This window comes from Pogoniulus pusillus, chromosome 35 (assembly GCF_015220805.1).
Source record: "Pogoniulus pusillus isolate bPogPus1 chromosome 35, bPogPus1.pri, whole genome shotgun sequence".
NCBI classification, from domain to species: domain Eukaryota; kingdom Metazoa; phylum Chordata; class Aves; order Piciformes; family Lybiidae; genus Pogoniulus; species Pogoniulus pusillus.
In genome coordinates, this window is record NC_087298.1 from 10,411,622 (window position 1) to 10,430,536 (window position 18,915).

The following is an 18,915-nucleotide window of genomic DNA, read 5'->3' on the forward strand; positions in this document are numbered from 1 at the left end:
CTGTACTGAACTCTGCAGAAATGCATTTTGAGGTGCAGCAGCTCAGCACAGAATGGTAGAATGGTTTGGGTTGGAAGAGGCCTTAGAGATAATCTAGTTCCAGTTCTCTGCCATGGGCAGGGACACCTCCTACCAGACCATGCTCAAGGTGCCATGTAAGGACCTCTTCCAAATGAGTGCTGAGGAATAGCTTTGCAGAGTTGCTTCCTTGCTGAGGGCTGTGCTGCATGGGCTCTCAGGGTGTCTCTGAGCTCTCTCTCTTTTGCCTGGCTGTGTGTTTGCTTTGTTGTGGGACTGGCAAACCCTTTGCTGGGGGCTGTTTGCTCAGAGCCTGTTGCCTTTTAAGCAGCTGCACTGTTGGTTCTCACCCTGCAGATCGGGGACCGGAACGGTGAGCTGACAGCGCAGGTCAACATGGCCCAGCTGAGGTCAGCCCTTGGCTTGGGCCCTGGAGATGAGGACATGGGCACAGCTCATCACCACTCTGGCTATGAAGCACAAGGTGAGTTCCTGGGGCTTGTGTTGGTATTGAAAGGCCTTGTGAAAGGTGTGGTGTGGTGTGTGGGGAGGGGAAGGTGTTTGCAGTTGAGCAACATGGGAGGAGATATGAATGCCAGAGCAAGATCAGGCTACCAAGTGCCTTTACCAGGAGGGAGATTGCAGTATGCTTGCCCTGTGCTTTCATGAAGCTGCAAGGACAGGGAAGAATCTGTCCCCAAAGGGACATGGAACGAGTTAATGGACTTAATCTGCATGGGGAATGAAATTCCAATTTGCCAAGCAGCAAATCAGCTTTTGTCTCTTAAAGCTCTGCAGGGCCCTTTGGCTGATTTGACTGATAGAGCAAGCTCTCAGAAGGTGACTGGCAGGGAATTTTGGCTGCTCTTGTTCTGATTAAGCACCCAAGGAGAAAGCCCAAGGCACAGGCTGAAGGCAGGTTGTGAGCATCAGCACACATGGGTGCTGGGTGCTGTCTCTGTCCTGGAACACCTGCAGTGATGCCCAGCTTGGGAACAACGATGTGGCAGGACATGGTCCCAGCAGGCAAAGTGACTTTACTCACCATCCTGGCTTATTCTGCCTCCACTCCCCAGGGAGCAGGAGAGCACAGCCAAGTCCTCACCACAGCATGCTGCCAGCCCAACGTGTGTCCCCAGCTTGGGGACTTGCCTGTCCTGGAACTGCCCACTGCAGACACTTCGTGGGTGCCTGGCATGGGGGCACTTCCAGCTGGTTGCTGTGTGGCTGTGGACAGCCTCGTTAATTCACACAGACAAAACTGCATCCCAGGAGGTGCCAACTGATTAAATATGACCTTGGTAGTGCAGAGTTTCTGAGGCTGTGTCCTCGTTCCTGTTGGCAGAGCTGACGTGGAGAAGATGCTGCTGGGGTTGAGGCAGTGTTCTGGGAGGAGAGCTGTGCGTGTTTGCTCTCTCTATTGATCTTGCAGGCGTAGCCTCTACGTCAGTGCTACAGCTTTTCCTGAGCAGTGGAGCTGGGGGTGAGGGATCCAGCCTGCCCTGCCATGCCCTGCTCAGGAGCTGCACTGGCTCTGAGCTGTTCCTCAAAGGCAGTGTGGGCCAAAGTGGCTGCCTCAGTCTCCTTTTGCCTGTCAGCTCCATCCTTGTATCTGCTGGGGCTTTCCGTTTGTTCCTGGCATCTTGTTAGGGGCTTCCTTTGAGCACATTATTTTGCTGTGAAAGGGGAACAGGAAATTAGCCTTGATGCTGTTCCTGCTCCTGGGACAGAGAAGTGTGGGAGAAATGAGCTGATGGAGTGCCAGGTCCCTTGGAATGGAAGGGTACAGGAAGAGGGCAGTGACAAGGACCACATGGATGTGAGATCACTGCATGCTGAGGCACAAGTGGCTGGATGTGTCAGCAGAGAATCTTAGAATCAGGCAGGTTGGAAGAGACCTCCAAGCTCATCCAGTCCAACCTAGCACCCAGCCCTATGCAATCAACCAGACCATGTTGTGTGCAAGAGCTGCAGTGGAAGGGGTCAAGCCAGGTTTGTCTGGGAGAAGGTCTGTACAGCAGTGGCTGCACTGCATGACCAGGAGGGCACAGCCTTTGCTTAGAAGAGCTGTGCAGCAGTGGCTGCACTGCATGACCAGGAGGACACAGCCTTTGCTTAGAAGGGCTGTACAGCAGTGGCTGCACTGCATGACCAGGAGGGCACAGTCTTTGCTTAGAAGAGCTGTGCAGCAGTGGCTGCACTGCATGACCAGGAGGGCACAGCCTTTGCCTAGCTGGAAATAACTGCAAAACTAGAGCAAGAGGCTCTCTGCTCACCTAACACACTCCCCATCCAACCTGGCCTTGAATGCAGCCTGGTCTGGTGTCCCACTGCGGGCAGGACAGTGTAGTTTGAGGGTCAGAAAGGTTCTTGTTGCAAGCAGAGCTTTTCTTGGGGAGAGCTGAGCCTGGTGGTGTCGTAGTGTCCCTTCCTGGGGTGGTGATGCAGCCCCACTGAGCCCATCTCACGGAGAGACTGGGAGAGCTGGCAGCACAGGAGAGTTGGGGTTTCAGCTTCAGGCACATGGCAGAGCCTGGGCAGTCACTGGGCTGAACTCTGAAGGTGAGGCAGGGCAAGGCAGAGCCAGTGTGTGGCCCGTGGGCTGTTCACTGCCCTCCAGTGATCCAGATGTGCCTGTGCTGTGTCAACATCTGGAGCCAGCAGTGATTGTTCTCTCGTCTGACCGAGCCAGAGCCTTGCCAGTCTGCGTGTGATTGCTGGAGGGTTTGAAGAGGAGCTGAGCAGCTGCAGTCAGAGACATGTTCACTGGAGGCTTCAATGACCTTGTTAATCTGTGGGGCCATTGCTCACATTCCCAAGGCTGAGAATGTTAGCAACAGAGGAATAAAGTGTTCTCTGGAGGAAAAAACAGCCCGTGGGGCTTGCAGTGCAGGAGGGGGGCCTGGGACAGGTTGCCTTGCAGAGCAGGACTTCCCCAGTCAGTGGGACGTGGGGGATGTTGCTCCTGATAGGGTCCTGGGAGCCTGCTAGGGAGGTAAAAATCAGCTGCCCCTGTGGTTCACAGGCTGAGGCAGCTCCCCCTGTGCTGGAGGAAGGGAGTGGGAGTGTTGCAGTGCTTAGATGTGTTCATGCTTTGACACATGCATCTCAGGTGGGAAAGAGCTTTGGAGAGAGGATGGCTCTGCAGGACAGCCAGTGGAAAGGGCTCTGCTGATCCCTCCTCAGCTTTTATTCTGACTTCATCTCTCTTGTTGTGAACTTCAGTGGAGGATAAGAGAGGCCACCAGCAGATCCCTCAGCACTTGAGAAGCAGAGAGATGTATTTAATGGTTGCCAGGAGTTCTGATACCCTCCTATTGAATGATTAGAGAAGCATCATTATTTAGACTCATAGAATCAACCAGGTTGGAAGAGACCTCCAAGGTCATCCAGTCCAACCTATATATATTACTACTGGCAACCTATATATTTAATATTACTGGTAGCAGCACTTTGCAGCAAGTTTGTGTAATAGGAAGCAGGTGAGGGAGTTGAAATTCAAGTTAACTTCTAAACCAGCCCTGCCTTTGGATGGCCACAAATCTGATGGTGAGGAGAGCTTTCCATGGTTCTTCCTTTCAGATTATTTTGCCTGCTTATGGTTCTAAAATAGCTGCACACTGGTAAGGCTGCTGAAGACCCCTGAGAAGGCAGGCGTGGCAGAAAACACAGTAACTCACCAAGCAGGTAGAATAAAGCTTCACAGCAAATGAGTTCTGGGATGATCTACACTGATGGCTGAGAAACCTGAGCCAGACCATGAGACCAAGATGCCTGCAGAGGGACCTGGCCAGGCTGGTTGGGTGGGCAGAGGCCAATGGGATGAGATTTAGTAAGGCCAAGTGCAGAGTTCTGCACTTTGGCCACAACAACTCCAGGCAGCACTACAGGCTGGGGACAGAGTGGCTGAGAGCAGCCAGGCAGAGGGGGAGCTGGGGGTGCTGGGAGAGAGGAGCTGAACATGAGCCAGCAGTGTGCCCAGGTGGCCAAGAAGGCCAGTGGCATCCTGGGCTGGCTCAGGAGCAGTGTGGCCAGCAGGACAAGGGAGGTTCTTCTGCCCCTGTGCTCAGCACTGCTCAGGACACAGCTTGAGTGCTGTGTCCAGTTCTGGGCTCCTCTATTCAAGAGAGATGTTGAGGTGCTGGAAGGTGTTTGGAAAAGGGCAGCAAGGCTGTTGAGGGGCCTGGAGCACAGCCCTGAGAGGAGAGGCTGAGGGAGCTGGGGGGGTGCAGCCTGCAGCGGAGGAGGCTCAGGGCAGAGCTCATTGCTGCCTGCAGGGAGGCTGTAGCCAGGTGGGGTTGGGCTCTGCTGCCAGGCACCCAGCAGCAGAACAACAGGGGACAGCCTCAAGCTGTGCCAGGGCAGGTCTAGGCTGGATGTTGTTAGGAAGTTGTTGTCAGAGAGAGTGATTGGCATTGGAATGGGCTGCCCAGGGAGGTGGTGGAGTCTGTGTGGCTGGAGGTGTTGAAGCCAAGCCTGGCTGGGGCACTTAGTGCCATGGTCTGGCTGACTGGATAGAGCTGGGTGCCAGGTTGGGCTGGCTGAGCTTGGAGCTCTCTTCCAACCTGGTTAATTCTATGTTTCCCAGGTTACTTTAAGTCTTGGGCATGCTCTTCAGTGAGGGCCTGGGGGTAGGAGGAGTGCCTGATGTTTTCCTCTGCTGTTTCAGCTTCTCTTGCTGAGCTCTTTGTGATTGTAATTAATATTCCTTGAGCAATTGGACGTCAGAAGGCAAAGCTGAGGCTGAGCAAGTGGGGCAGTGCTGCAAAAAATGTCTTGTGAAAGCAACGACCTGGTCAAGAAAGGCAAACACAGAGAGCTTAAAGCAACAAACCCACAGCAGATACAGAGTAGCTAAAACACGAAAGCAAACAAGCTGAGGTTGTGTCTGGTTCTCCAAACAACCAAAAACGTGGCCCTGAAGAACGATCTTGGTCTCTTTCACAGGCTGCAGGCTGAGCACTGCCAGGCTTTGCCTCTGCAGAGGTGAGGGATGTGCTGTGGCTGTGAGGGTTGAAGGCAACTGAGAGTTAGGTTAGACATTAGGAAGAAGCCCTTTGAGGGTGGTGAGACATGGGAACAGGGTGTCCCGAGAAGTGGAGGATGCCTCATCCTTGGAAGTGTTTAGGACCAGGCTGGATGAGGCTTTGAGCAGCCTGGGCTACTGGGAGGTGTCCCTAGCCATGTCCTTTAAGGTCCCTTTCAACTCAAGCCATTCTGTGACTATGGAAGAAGCTGTCCCAGCTGCTTGGTGCTGGGAGATGTCCCAGGGTGCAACCAGCTAGTGCTGCCCTCAGCTCCACTGCTGGGCATGGCATGGGGGCACTGGCAGCCTGTGCCACCCTGGCTGGCTGCCCTTTTCTAGATGGGGTTGGGTTGGGCTGAGGTTTCAGCATCTGCTCAACGTGGAGCTGGCTGTGCCCAGTGCTCTGCAGGCAGCAGTGAACTGAGAGCACTGAGCTGAGCACCTCCTGTAGGGAGCCTGGACCATTCCTGGGTGGGTAAATCAGGTCTCTGTTGTACATTAAAGTGTTGCCTTGCAGTGTTCCCCTCTTCAGTTGCTCCTTGCCACTTCTCCACTCTGGAGGCTGACGCCAAGCTGGGGCTCACTCACCACAGAAAGCAGAGAGCAGCCTGAGCCATCCCAGTGCCCCTCCAAAGTGCAAAGTGACTCTGGGGTGCTCAGTTTTTGTTCTTAGCAGCATGTCAGCCTCAGTCATCATCTCATGGCAGTAGCAGTGTTAGGAGACACTGAGCAACACCTCTCCTGACAGCTGGGTGTAGGTGGGGAGGGATGCAGGTGTTCCAGAGGGCGTTGGCATGCAGAAGTTTTCAGAGCACTCATTGTAAGCTGGGTCCTGGCACAGTTTCTGTGATGTTTGCAGTACACAAACCATGCTGCCCAGCCCTGCTCAACAACCTGTGAGGGCAGGAAAGGACTCAGCTGGGAGCCTGGCTTCTCTCTCTGCACATCTTCTGCTGCAAAAGGGTGGGCACAAGGCTGCTCTGCTTGTCTGATGTTCAGGAGCCTCCATGCTGGGTGCTGCTCATCCCCCTGCAAGAGGCAGCTGTGCTTCAGGTTGTGTTTTCAAGTGGTGAAGGTGGGCAGCTGAGGCTGGGTGGGCATAAAATCCCATTCCTTCCTGATCTGCTCTGGGTGGCTTTGAATGTGAATCTCTGCATCCTCAGCACAGTTTTGAGCTTGTCTTCACAGGAATCTTTGAACCTTTAGGATCAATTAAACAGCAATGGGGGAAAAAAATATCTGCTTTTATGTTTCCTGGCCTGTTTGCATTTGTTTGTTTGCTTTAAACAACTGAGGTTCTTCGAAGAAGTGTTTAGGGCTGCTGAAATATGCCAGAGTGACCCTCTCTTGATTGACTCCCAGCAGGGAGGCAGCAGTGCTGCCAACCTGTGCCTTGGCCTGAGGGTCTGCGCAGGGACAGGGACTGTGCTGGGTGACAGAGGAGAGGTGTGGCCCTCTGAGAGCAGTGTCTTTGCGATATTGGGCCAGCCCTGCTCATTTTGGTGCCTGAACAGTGTTTGCCTTCCACGTGGCAGGTGAGTGCAGGAGTCAGATCACAAACTGAGTGGCATTGAGTGCAGCCTCAGCAGGTTTGCTGATGACACCAAGCTGTGTGGTGCAGCAGACAGGCTGGAGGGCAGAGATGCCATCTAAAGGGACCTGGGCAGGCTGCAGAGGTGGGCACAAGCCAAGCTCATGAGGTTCAACAATACCAAGTGCATCTGGGTCCAGGCAATGCCAAGCACAAATCCAGGCTGGGCAGTGAGTGGCTGGAGAGCAGCCCTGAGGAGAGGAACTTGGGGGTGCTGCTGGAGGAGAAGCTCAGCAGGAGCCAGCAGTGTGCACTTGCAGCCCAGAAAGCCAAGCAGAGCCTGGGCTGCATCAGAATTGTGGCCAGCAGGTCGAGGGAGGTGATTCTCCCTCTCTACTCCACTCTCTTGAGACCCACCCTGGAGTACTGCATCCAGTGCTGGAGTCTCTATGACGAGAGGGCTGTGGAGATGCTGGAGAGTGTCCAGAGCAGGGCCAGGAGGATGCTCAGAGGCTGCAGCAGCTCTGCTGTGAGCACAGACTGAAAGAGTTGGGGCTGTGCAGGTTGGAGCAGAGGAGGCTCCCAGGTGACCTTGTGGCATTCCAGGATCTGAAGGGGGCCACAAAAAAGCTGGGGAGGGACTTTTGAGGCTATCAGGACTAGGGGGAATGGAGCAAAGCTGGAGGTGGGGAGATTCAGACTGGACATGAGGAGGAAGTTGATGAGCATGAGAGTGGTGAGAGGCTGGAATGGGTTGCCCAGGAGGTGTTGGAAGCCTCATCCCTGGAGGTGTTTCAGGCCAGGCTGGATGAGGCTCTGGCCAGCCTGATCTAGTGTGAGGTGTCCCTGCCCCTGGCAGGGGGGTTGGAACTGCCTGCTCCTTGTGATTCCTTCCAACCCTGTCTGATTCTATGATTCTAAACAGCTTCTGCATGGACCCTGCCCTTTTTCTACCAGCCAGACTGAGTGAGCACACAATTGAAATTACTTAATACTAAGCATCCTCAATGCTATTTGATTTTTCCCCAGGGCTGATGGGCTGCAGCTCAGCTTTTTTTCATTCTGAAAATGAAAGCCCAAGGCTTTGCTGGTTAATTGTCCCTGCTTATGCAGGGCTTTGATGGATGAGGTTGTTAACTGGAGCAGAGTAGCTTTTGGTCAGGTGGAAGGCAGGATGCAAGGTGATCTGGTTGCTCTGTTGTGCTCTAACAGATGCTCAGTGGAGTCTTAGCTTCTGAGCTCAGAGCAGTGCTAACAAAAATGTCCCCACATGCCTCCAAGTAGGGGACCTGTGGGAAGGTGTCCAAGAAGACCTGAGTTTGTGTTGGTCCTTGGTGTGATGAAGTGAGGGAGCAGAGCAGGAAGGCCATGAGTGTTGCTTGCATGGGAGTGCTTCTTGGGTGAGGATTTAGGACTCCTAAAAGATGCTTGCTCCTTATCTTTATCATGATTTTTTTGTTCCTGGTTCTGAGTAACCTCAGCTGTTAAATCACTCCAGCAGCACTGACTGGGGGGGATGGAACCTCTGAGTCATTTGGATTTAAACTGAGTAATTTAACACTCACTTCAGGCTGCCCCAGTGTTGGCTTTATGAGGTTTTAAAATGCTCTCAAAGCATTAAGAAGTGTTTCATAGGCTTTCATCTTGCTCTGTGCATGAGCCTCCTTGCCAGTGTGTCAGTGTGAAGTACAGCAAGGCTGCTTGGCTCACAGCAGAGGAAATGCTGCAGGACTGGAGGAGAAGATGCTGTGCTAATAAACTCAGGTGCTTGTTTTGTCTTGATGCCAGAGGAGACTGCAAGTGCTGGGAAGGAGGGTGAGGAAGAGGCCAGTCCTTGAAGCCCGTGGCAGGGAAGGCACAACGTGGCTTTTGGCAGAGGCCTCCAATAAATCAGGGGCTCTCTTGTGGGGAGATTTAACTCTTGGGAAGTTATCAGCCCCTCACACAAACTTGGAGCTGGGAAGCCCCAAGTTCCCTTTGGCTGCTGTTCCAGGCTCCTGCATCCCAGCTCTGGTATGTGCTGTCTGGCTCTTGAAAGCACTTCCCACTGGTGGGTTCCTTTGGTAGCCTCTGGTGGTGATGGTCTGTGTAAGAGCACAGTACTGCTGCTAGGAACAGGGTGCCTCTGCTTGCTGTCTTTTCTTGCAGCAAAAAGCAAGTAAAGGGTTTGGGCTAGATGGCCATGGTCTGCTTTGGCACTGCTCTAAGCAAGGCAAGGCCAGACCCTCAGCATGAGTCACTGTCATCTCTTGACTGACCTCGGGAGCTTTGCTCCTTCACTCAGCAGCCAGGCTGGCCCTAACCTGGCAGGGCCAAGCACTCAGACACCAGACCTTTGCTCAGCAGAAAGACCTGGCACCTCGCAGAGCTCATCAATTCAAGTCCACTGTGGCCACGTCCCAGTGGCTGGGAGGTGCCTTGCTCCTGCGGGCTGCTGTCTGATTGCCAGCAGCAGCCAGGAGGAGAGGTCAAGGACGCTGCCCTTCTCTTTAGAGAGTTCCACTGTCAGTGTTTGATCACTGCAAGGCTCTGATGTGTGTTGCTCTTTCCCTTCTCCTCCCCGAGTCAGTGTTTAGGGGACAGCTGCTGTAATTGGGCTTGTCTAGCTGCCGGAGATGTCGCCTCTCTTAATCACTGTGTGTCACTTGCTATCTCAAATTGAGTTTCTTTTTGATCTCTGCTTGTTCAACACAAGCTGATAATGGAAGATGGGAGGTCATGAGGCTCTGCTGTACACTGGCACAGAAAATCCTGCTCTTAGAAGCAAGCCAGGTGTTCCTGCCAAGCCCTTCGTGGCTGTTCTCCTCTTAGACCTGAGGCTGTGTGCCTCCACCCAGTGCAGTTTATCTCCCTGAAAACCCTCCTGTCCCAGCTGTTAAGCAGACCATTGCCTGAGGGAGTTCATGGTTAAAGGAAGCTCCACAAGCTTCCCATAAGCTCCAAGGCTTGTATTTGACTGCCTGTTAGGTGTTGCATGATTGGGTGCTCTGCACACTAAAACACACATCCGTGTCCTGGGCTGCAGCAGAAGACTCCTTGCCAGCTGCTCCAGGGAGGCCATTCTCCTCCTCTGCTCCACTCTGGTGAGACCTCACCTGCATTGCTGGCTCCAGCTTTGGAGTCCTCAGCATAAGGCAGATAAGAACTTGTTGGAGCAGGTCCAGAAGAGGCTACAAAAGTGGCCTGAGGGCTGAAAGCTCTCTGCTACGAGGAAAAGCTGAGAGAGTTGGGGTTGTTCAGCCTGGAAAAGAAAGCTTCAGGGAGACCTTAGAGCAGTCTTCCAGTACATGAAGTGGGCTACAGGAGAGCTGGGGAGGGACTTCTTACAAGGGCTTACAGCAACAGGACAGGGGGCAGTGGCCTTGAGCTGGAAAGAGGAAACTGAGACTGGAGATTAGGAAGGCACTATTTAGAGTGAGGGTGGTGAGACATTAAACAGGTTGCCCATAGAGGAGGTGGTTGCCCCAACCCTGAAAGTGTTCAGAGCCAGATTGGATGAGGCCTTGAGAAATTTGGGCTAGCGGAAGGTGTCCCTGCCTGTGGCAGAGAGGTTGGAACTGGCTGATCTTTGAGGTCTCTTCCAAACCATTCTATGAAAAGACTGAATTCTGGGCCCTGAGTTGCCAACAGCAGGTTGCAAATAAGCCTTACTCCAGCCTTGCTTAGAGACTGGTGCTCGCTGTACATGAGGGAGAGAGCTGGAATCAAAGCTGTGCCCAGCACCATGCTAGCAGTTGGCTTTGGAAAGCTCCAAGATGCAAGAGCAGCTTCTTAATCAAAGACTGCAGCTTTCCTGAGCTACACTGGGGGAAGTGAGTCCCTTGTGCCACCTTTGTCTCCATGGAGAACTTTTGCTTCAAGTCTTCCGTGTCTCACATGAACATGAAAGCTCTCCTGGCATGTGGCCACCTCACTGTGGCCTTTCAGTATCTCAAGGGAGGCTACAAAAAAGCTGGGGAGGGACTTTTTAGGCTGTGAGGGAGTGCCAGGACTGGGGGGAATGGAGCAAAGCTGGAGGTGGGGAGGTTCAGACTGGATGCAAGGAGGATGTTGTTGAGCATGAGAGTGGTGAGAGGCTGGAATGGGTTGCCCAGGGAGGTGGTTGAGGCCCAATGGCTGGAGGTGTTTGAGGCCAGGCTGGCTGAGGCTGTGGGCAGCCTGCTCTAGGGTAGGGTGTCCCTGCCCATGGCAGGGGGTTGGAACTGGCTGCTCCTTGTGGTGCCTTCAAAGGGTAGGATATCCCTGCCCACAGCAGGGGGATTGGAACTAGATGTTGCTTGTGGTCCCTTCCAACCCTGACTGATTCTGTGATTCTATGTGGTCCAGAGCATCTCCTTATTCCCTCTCCCCATCTCAGAAGCCTCTGTGCTGCCTGCTCCCCCTGAGTGCAGCCAGCCAAAGGCTGAGAGGCTCCTGGGTGCCAGGTGGATGTGCAGTGTTGCTGTTATTTTCAGGCAGTTGTTCAGCTGTCAGACTGGATTCTGGAGGCTGTGAAACTGGGATGACACATCCGTAGAGCAGCTCCTGCCAGATCAGGCAGAAGAGCATCTTGATTCAGGAGTAATTTCTCTCTGGCACTGCATGTTGTACATGCCTCTTTTTTTCCCTTTTTTTTTTTTTTAAGGAATAGTTTTGCCATGGAGTTTAAAGAGAAAAAAAAATCTGCAAAATTGTTATTCTGGAGAAGGTTTTTGCAGTGTTCAGGCTCTGTCTGGAAGGTTGATATTTGCTCAGCTGCGTGCTGTCTGTGTGCCAATGAATACAGCGCTGGGAGCAATCGTGCTGCAGCCCAATCTTCCCAGCAGAAGAGGTTGCAGTTCTGTCCTTTTGGCTTCCAGTTCTGACACTGGAGAGCAGAGGGTGGCAGGCCTTGCGTGGGACCAAAGCCTTCCTGATGTGTGACACCAACTGAAAACAACCTCCCCACAGCTTTCCCTGGCCCTTAGCTGTGGGCTGGCTTTATTATCTTCATGTGTGCTGCCCTGCCTGTTGTGAGCTATGCCTGCTCTTGGCTTTTCTCTTGGCTCAAAGCTCTCAGATAGCTGAGAGGGACAAGGACATTGCTTTGCCCATCTAGCCCCTGTCCAGACACAGAAGGGGCCAGAGCTGTTAGGATTCCCTTTATCCTTTCCTATCTAAGGGATCGAGGCTAGGCAGATGGCCCTTCCCATGCATCAACACACAACAGCTTGATGCCAGCATTTTAGGGAGCAGTCATCCTAAATAACTCATATTATTTACTTGATTTGGAGAATAGAACTGTTCTATCCCAGTACCAACTGGGAAAACAAATGCCAACGTTCATCATGCAAGTGCTAGCAATAACAGAGGTCAAGTGGATTTGTAGTGCCAGAACCCATTATGTGATTGAAGACTAATTAAAACCTTAAATGAGATGCTTGTCCTACTGAAGGCTGCTGCTTTTTTCTTCTCCTTTTTTTTCTTGCTGCTGTGCTTGCTTTTTTTCCCCCCTCCCCCTTTCCTCCTTAATGATCTTGCAGCAATAATGGAGCAGGAGCTTGACAGAGCTCTTCTGATTAGATGTCAGCGGAGTATGATTTGAGATGCTCCATGAGCATCTGAATTGCTGCACCACATCTCCATCGCCACTTCTGAGCTTGGTAGGGTTTGCAGATCACTCTCCCACTCCAGCCAGCTTCCTGACTGGTCTGGTTTGATCTTACTGTTCAATTATTTATCTGCCAAAATCGAGCTTCTGGGATGCTGGGGTCAGTACAGATGTGGGGAGGCACTGTCCTGGGCTGGAAGAATTCACCCTAAAGACAGGGGATACAAACTGGAACCCAGGAAGTTCTGCCTCAACACAAAGCAAAACTTCTTTACAGTGAGGGTGATGAAACACTGGAGCAGGCTGCCCAGAGAGGTTGTGGAATCTCCTCTGGAGACTTTCAAAACCCACCTGGATGCGTTCCTGTGTGGCCTGCCCTGGGTGCTCCTGCTCTACTGGGATGCTTGGACTCGATCTCTGGAGGTCCCTTCCAACTGCCACCATTCTTGTTTGTGAGAGAAGGGCAAGCCAGGGTCTCAGCTGATAGAGGTACAGAGGAAATGACCTTTTCATGAGAGGCAGCAGGTGCTTATGCCAAGGTGTGTTGTGTTCTTTGTGGTGCACAGCTCCTGCTCCATGGAGTAACTGCTGCCACTCAGCTGTGTGTGCTGCTTGTGCAGGAGCACTGCAGGCACAGCAGGCATGACGCTGGCTGCATGACCTTTCCCTGTTGGTCTTCTGTGGAGTCCACTGTCGGGTTTAATTCTGCTTCCCCCTGGTGCAGCCACCCCAGAGGGCAAAAGAATGTTCCTAGGCTGCAGATAGAACCGGGGCTCAATCTGCATTGAGTGGGGTTGCTTCGTCTCAAGCAAGGATGGAGTAGGCAGCTCTCCAAGCTGCTAGAGGTGGGGGAGAGCCTAGGAGTTATCAAAGCACATGTCAACTCGATGAGAGCTGCTGGCAGGGCTCCCTGAGTTGCTGCTACGTGTGCTCTGCTCCATCTTGTCAACTCTGATATCTCAGGAGCACCAGTTGGGTGTTGGAGACAGCCCATAGAGCGAGAACGCTGCCCACGCTGTCTGCCCGGCTTTGACCTACTGCAGATTTCCATGGAGTGATCCCATCACCATCCTACCATCCAGCACTTCCTTGTGTTTGCTGTGGAGACATCACACTTTGTAGCAAGTTACTGCTAAGGAATGTTTGCTTTGTGAGCATTTCCTCTCCAATTGCATCCTGAAACCTAAAGACTTTGGGACACAGAAACATTGAACCATATTGATCCTACCCATCCAGACAGGAGCTGGTGATGGGTACCAAGAGAATGGGAGAAAAATGGGGCAGAAGACCATAGAAGCAGTCAGGGTTGGAAGGCACCACACGCATCATCTAGTTCCAACCCCCCTGCCATGGGCAGGGACACCCTACCCTAGATCAGGCTGGCCAGAGTCTCATCCAGCCTGGCCTTAAACACCTCCAGAGGTAGGGCCTCAACCACCTCTACCATCCAGGCTGAATCTTCCCACCTCTGGCTTTGCCACATTTCCCCTAGTCCTGTCATTCCCTGATAGCCTAAAAAGTCTCTCTCCAGCTTTTTTGTAGGTCCCCTTCAGATCCTGGAAGGCCACAAGAAGGTCACCTCAGAGCCTCCTCTTCTCCAGACTGAACAGCTCCAACTCTTTCAGTCTGTCCTCATAGCAGAGGTGCTGCAGCCCTCTGAGCATCCTTGTGGCCCAGATGCTGTGCCTGTTGTGTGCACCTTGTCAGCTCTGTGGTTTAGTCTCTCCATCAGACATGCAGATCCCAGTGTCACCTGCACTGATCAGCTTGAAAGGCCCAAGGAAAGTAGGGAGCATGCACTACCAACCTTCTGGCTGTGGAGAACAGGGTGTAGATAAAGGTTCCTGTATCCTTATCACCTGCAAGGGCATGCAGAAGGGCCATCCTCATCCCTGCTGTGGCAGTAAAAAGCTGGGTTTGGGTGGGTAGATGATGTGGATATATTGGGTTAGTGTCCCAAAGACCAAAGAATAGGGAGTATTTGTGAGATGGAGAGGTGTGAGGGAGAAAGGATGTGTCCTGTGCATGCAGGGGAGCACACGAGCATCAGCCTCTGCTCTCTTGCAGTGAACTGAACCAGTGCTCTCTCCCAGGGCAGGGAAGTGACTGCTTCATGGAAGCTTTCAAACCTGGGAACGTGAAAACCGTTAAACTGCCACAGCAGAAAGCAAAAAGCTCTCCCCTTGGTTCGTGGAGGTGTTGAGGTCAGGGTGGAGGGGGGAAGAGATTTTGAAAAAAAATAGTTAAAACAACCAAAAAACAACGACACAGCAACAAACCTGAACCTGAGCAGTGAAAAGAGCAATATCTGAGGAGCTCCAGGAAAACAGAGCATGAATACAGGCAGTCAGGAGCGGTGCTCAGCTGATGTTCACAAGAAGGTTTCAACTCGCTCTGTTGGAGACCTCAGTAAACCTTCAAGACAGAGAGAGCATTTAGAAATGCCCCTGAGGTTTCCGTTGCTCTGCAGCAGGCTTGGTAAACATGCCAATAAATACTGGAGAGAGAGGGAAAAACCTTCCAGAGGAACAGACCCAGGTTTTCAGCTGGGCAGCAGGCTCTTCCGTCCGCTGCTGCCGCTGCTGCCCGGCGCTGGGCAGGAAAGAAGCAGAGCTGGTTTTATTTTGGGGACTGTTAGGTGATGCTTCAGGTGTTCCTGGGAGAAAGATCTTGGAGGAGACTGAAAGTTACTTTTGGAGCCACCTGAGGGAATGTCCTGATTGAAGATTGCAACTTAATGGGACTCTTGCTGTCGTGGGGTGCTTGTGAGTACAGGGATCCCTCTGCTCTCCTGGAAGATGAGTAGGGGCAGGCTGCTGTCTGCTGTGGAGCAAAGGGGAGATGCTCCCTGAGGGTGGTGGGGACTGATGCCTGTGTTGATCTGTTTGCAGTAGCCCTGACTGATTGGTAGCCTCTTAATTCTTCCAGCTGCTGGTTTTGGTGGTTCTGCACACTCTCAGTGAGCGGTGGGGGCAGAACTGTGCTTTTGCAAGACCAGCTTTTGGCTCTGTGCTGACTGTTTTCTTCTGGAAGAAAATGTGGTCCTGGGCAGCCTGATGCAGTTGGAGGTGTCCCTGCTTGCTGCTAGGGGGTTGGGCAAGATGACCTTTGAGGGTCCCTTCCCAACCAATGCAATGTGTGAAGCTGTGAAAAAATAGAGTTGGCTGGCTCTGAAGTTGAGCTGGTACCTCCTAGCTTTCCCTCTCAAGTGGAGAACAAGTCTTGTGAAGAGTGGCTGAGAGAGCTGAGGTTGTTTAGGCTGGAGAAAAAGAGGCTATGGGGAGACTTTCTCCATCTCTGCAACTCTCTGAAAGGAAGTCACAGTGAGGTAGGTGTTGGTCTTTTCTCCCTAGTAACAGACTGAGGCCAGAATACTAACCTCAAATTGTGCCAGTGGAGGTTTAGGTTGGATATTAGGAACAGTTTCTTCACTGCAAGAATGGTCAGGTGTGGAACAGGCTGCACAGGAAGGTGGTGGAGTCACCATCCCTGGAGGTGTTCAGGAAACCTGTGGCCATGGCCCCTGGGGACTTGGCTTAATGCTAGCGTTGGTGTCAGGCTGGTGGTCAGACTCAGTGACCTGAGAGGGCTTTTCCTGCAAAACAGTTCTGTGATTCTAACTCAACTGAATGTGAAATCCACATGGTAGCAGGGGAGCAGAGCAGCATCAAAACAACTGAGGAAGACAAATTGTTCTGCATGCCCTAATTGCTGAGGTGGTCTCATCTGATTGCAGGTATTAAATTAAGAGAGGGGAAGGCAGCTGTCCCCAGAGCAGGGATTAATGGCTCCTGGCCAGGGGGTTTAATGTTATTGCAAATGTACAACAGCACCTGAGGATGGAGGTGTGTGATTAAGGACTCCTTGGGCTGTTGGAAGTACTGTTATCTAATCAGGCACACTTGGCTTCTTTCTTCCTTTCCTGGAAGTGGCCATTAAAAGCCTCTCTGATGCATGCTCACTTCCAGCTGCTGGCCTCGCCTCTTGGGCATCACTTTGAAACCCAAACCTACCATCTCAATAAGTGTTTGGAGGTGGTTTGTATCCCAGACCCACCTCATTCTTCCACAAATAAGACTAAAGGTAGTTCTGAGGGAACCTGGGAGCTGTGAGCAGCTCTAGCACTGTCCATAATGCCATTGCATGTAACTGGGAGTCATCAGGTACAAGCCACCACTGCCTTTCCCTCCCTGAGCTCCTGCCTGACCAATGTGGCAGCAGCCTAAAGCCTTTTGCTCATTTGGCACTGTGGGAGAGATCTGGCACCACCATACCACTGCTCAGCCACCTCCTCCCTGCCAGTGTCCGTGGGCTGCTGGTGGGAGGGTGGTGGAGAGATGGGAGCTGAGCGTGGGACATTTCTGTCTCCCACTGGGTTGCTGCAAGACGTCAGCTTTAAGTTCTTTGTGCACCCCCCAGGTGAAAACTGGCATCTCTGATGTCCTGGGGGCGTGTGGGTGGTTAGCACACAGAAGGGGTGGTCCTGCATGGAGTGCAGTGGTCTCTCTGGCAGAGTGGTGGGATGTGGCTGCCCACCGAGAGTGGTGCAGCTGTCTCTGTTTTAGGGTGGGAGATAGCCCAGGCTTGGTGGTTTCAGGCTTGATGGCTGAGTGCACATCCAGCCTGTGATAACAGATGTGTTCAGCTACCAAATAACCTCAGTGGTGTCCAACAGCAGCAGCAGCCTCTCCCATCCTGCTGGTGGGAGGTTAGCAAACACCATAGCCTGGATAGGATATCTTGGGGGAGATAAGCAAAGTCTGGGCTAAAACTGGAGAAAACAAAGAGTTGTGTCTGCTGTGCTGAGGGCAGCAGAGCCACTTCTCCCTGCCTGCTCCAAAGGGACAGCAGCCCCGTGCCTGAACCCTGGCCAGTGTCAGCAGCAATCACCAACCTCCGGCATCAGATCCTGTTGTTGCTGAGCTGCTGCCAAGGGAGCGACCGGCTCGGCAGCGCGGGAGGGGATGGAGTTTGTTGGGCATGACAAGTGCTTGTCGTGACCTGTTTTCCTTGCCCTCTGGGAATTCACATTAAGGTCTGTTCTGTGCCTGTTCACCAACTTTGGCGTCAGCCTCTTCTGAACTCAAAGCCTAGTGATGGAGTGGCCTCAAAAGGAAGCGAGTCTTATGTGCTTTTTGGAGCAGAGAGACACAGACATGCAGAAATGGTTTGCTGGTTTAGGTCTTTGTGGCTTTAGTGGGGTCCCAGCTGGCCTGAATATTTCACCTCAACGTGAGGAGAAACTTCTTTACAGTGAGGGTGATGGAATCATAGAATCAACCAGGTTGAGAGAGACCTCCAAGCTCATCCAGTCCAACCTGGCACCCAGCCCTATCCAGTCAACCAGACCATGGCACTGAGTGCCTTGTCCAGGCTTTCCTTGAACACCTCCAGGGACAGTGACTCCACCACCTCCCTGGGCAGCCCATTGCAATGCCAATCACTCTCTCTGTGAAGAGCTTCCTCCTAATATCAAGGTAAAAGACATTGATTTGTTCAGATAAGAGGAAAGGGAGAAGTAGCCTTCAAACATGGAAAGGGCTGCTGCGAAGGGTAGCAAGGTGGAGGATCATGAAAAGGAAGGTGAGAAAACAGCTACCTAGGCTGGAATTGCCCAAAGGCAATGTGGGTTATTAGGCATTGCAAACCTCTGCTTCTACAACAGCTTTGTTTCTGCAGGAACATCACAGAATCAGACAGGTTGGAAGAGACCTCCAAGCTCATCCAGTCCAACCTAGCATCCAGCCCTGTCCCATCAACCAGACCATGGCACTAAGTGCCCTATCCAGGCTTTGCATGAACACCTCCAGGGACAGTGACTCCATCACCTCCCTGGGCAGCCCATTCCAATGCCAATCACTCTGTGAAGAATTTTCTCCTAATATCAAGCCTGTACCTCCTCTGGCACAACTTGAGACTGTGGAGTGCTGGAACAGGCTGCCCAAAGAGGTTGTGGAATCTCCTTCTCTGGAGACTTCCAAAACCTGCCTGGATGCATTCCTGTGTGGACTACCCTGGGTGATCCCGCTTTGGCAGGGAGGCTGGACTTGATCATCTCTGGAGATCCCTTCCAGCCTCTAATGTTCTGTGATTCTGAGCTTCTCTTTGCATCTAATGAAGCTGAATGAGATTGAACTTTTCAAAGCAGTGGTGCCTGTGGAGTTGGTGGCAGTTCAGATACGGTTGTGGTTGCATCCCAAGCCCTGACTGAGCTGGGGGTGTGTTAGTGCAGGCTTCTCTGCTGCCTGCTAGCTTTTTGCATTGACTCACCCTGTCTGGTACAGTCAATTCCAAATTGGTTTATGAGTTTTGTGCCTTCTCTCTCGTTAAGTTTGTCCAGTGAGCATCTCAGTGGCACCTTGGGTTCAAACAGAGTGTGTGGGGGCTGCTGGAACACAAGCAGTGGTGTCATTAGGAGGGGATGGAAAACAGGAACCTCTAGGTTTGAGTTTGTTGTTGCAGGAACCACACAAGGCTCAGTGGTTTCCATTCTCAGGGCTCAGCATGGGGAGGGGTTTGACTTCACATGCATTTATTCACCCTCTCCCCCAGGATGTCCCCTGAAGCTTGGAAGTTGTCATGGGACTTTGAGTCCAAAGCTTTGGTTTCTGCCCTGGTTGCTGCTGTTGGTGTGGGATGTCATGTGGTGCTCAGGCAAACTGAACCTTCAGGAGAGATCAGGGGAGGGAAACAGGAGGCTGAAAGGGCAGAACTTTTCCCAGACACAGTGAAGGCATCTCCAGGGCCATTTGAGCTGTGTTTCATCCATTC

General features: G+C 52.4%; 1 protein-coding gene across 8 annotated transcripts in view; it reads left to right on the plus strand.

Moving 5' to 3' along the window:
- Positions 1 to 18,915, plus strand: part of GPSM1 (G protein signaling modulator 1) — a 94,185-nt gene that overhangs the window by 39,691 nt on the left and 35,579 nt on the right. For all 8 annotated transcript variants that reach the window (XM_064171308.1, XM_064171309.1, XM_064171307.1 and 5 more), the window contains exon 9: positions 376 to 502. In XM_064171308.1, coding sequence (XP_064027378.1) covers positions 376 to 502 — 127 coding nt within the window. The remainder of the gene's footprint in view (positions 1 to 375; positions 503 to 18,915) is intronic.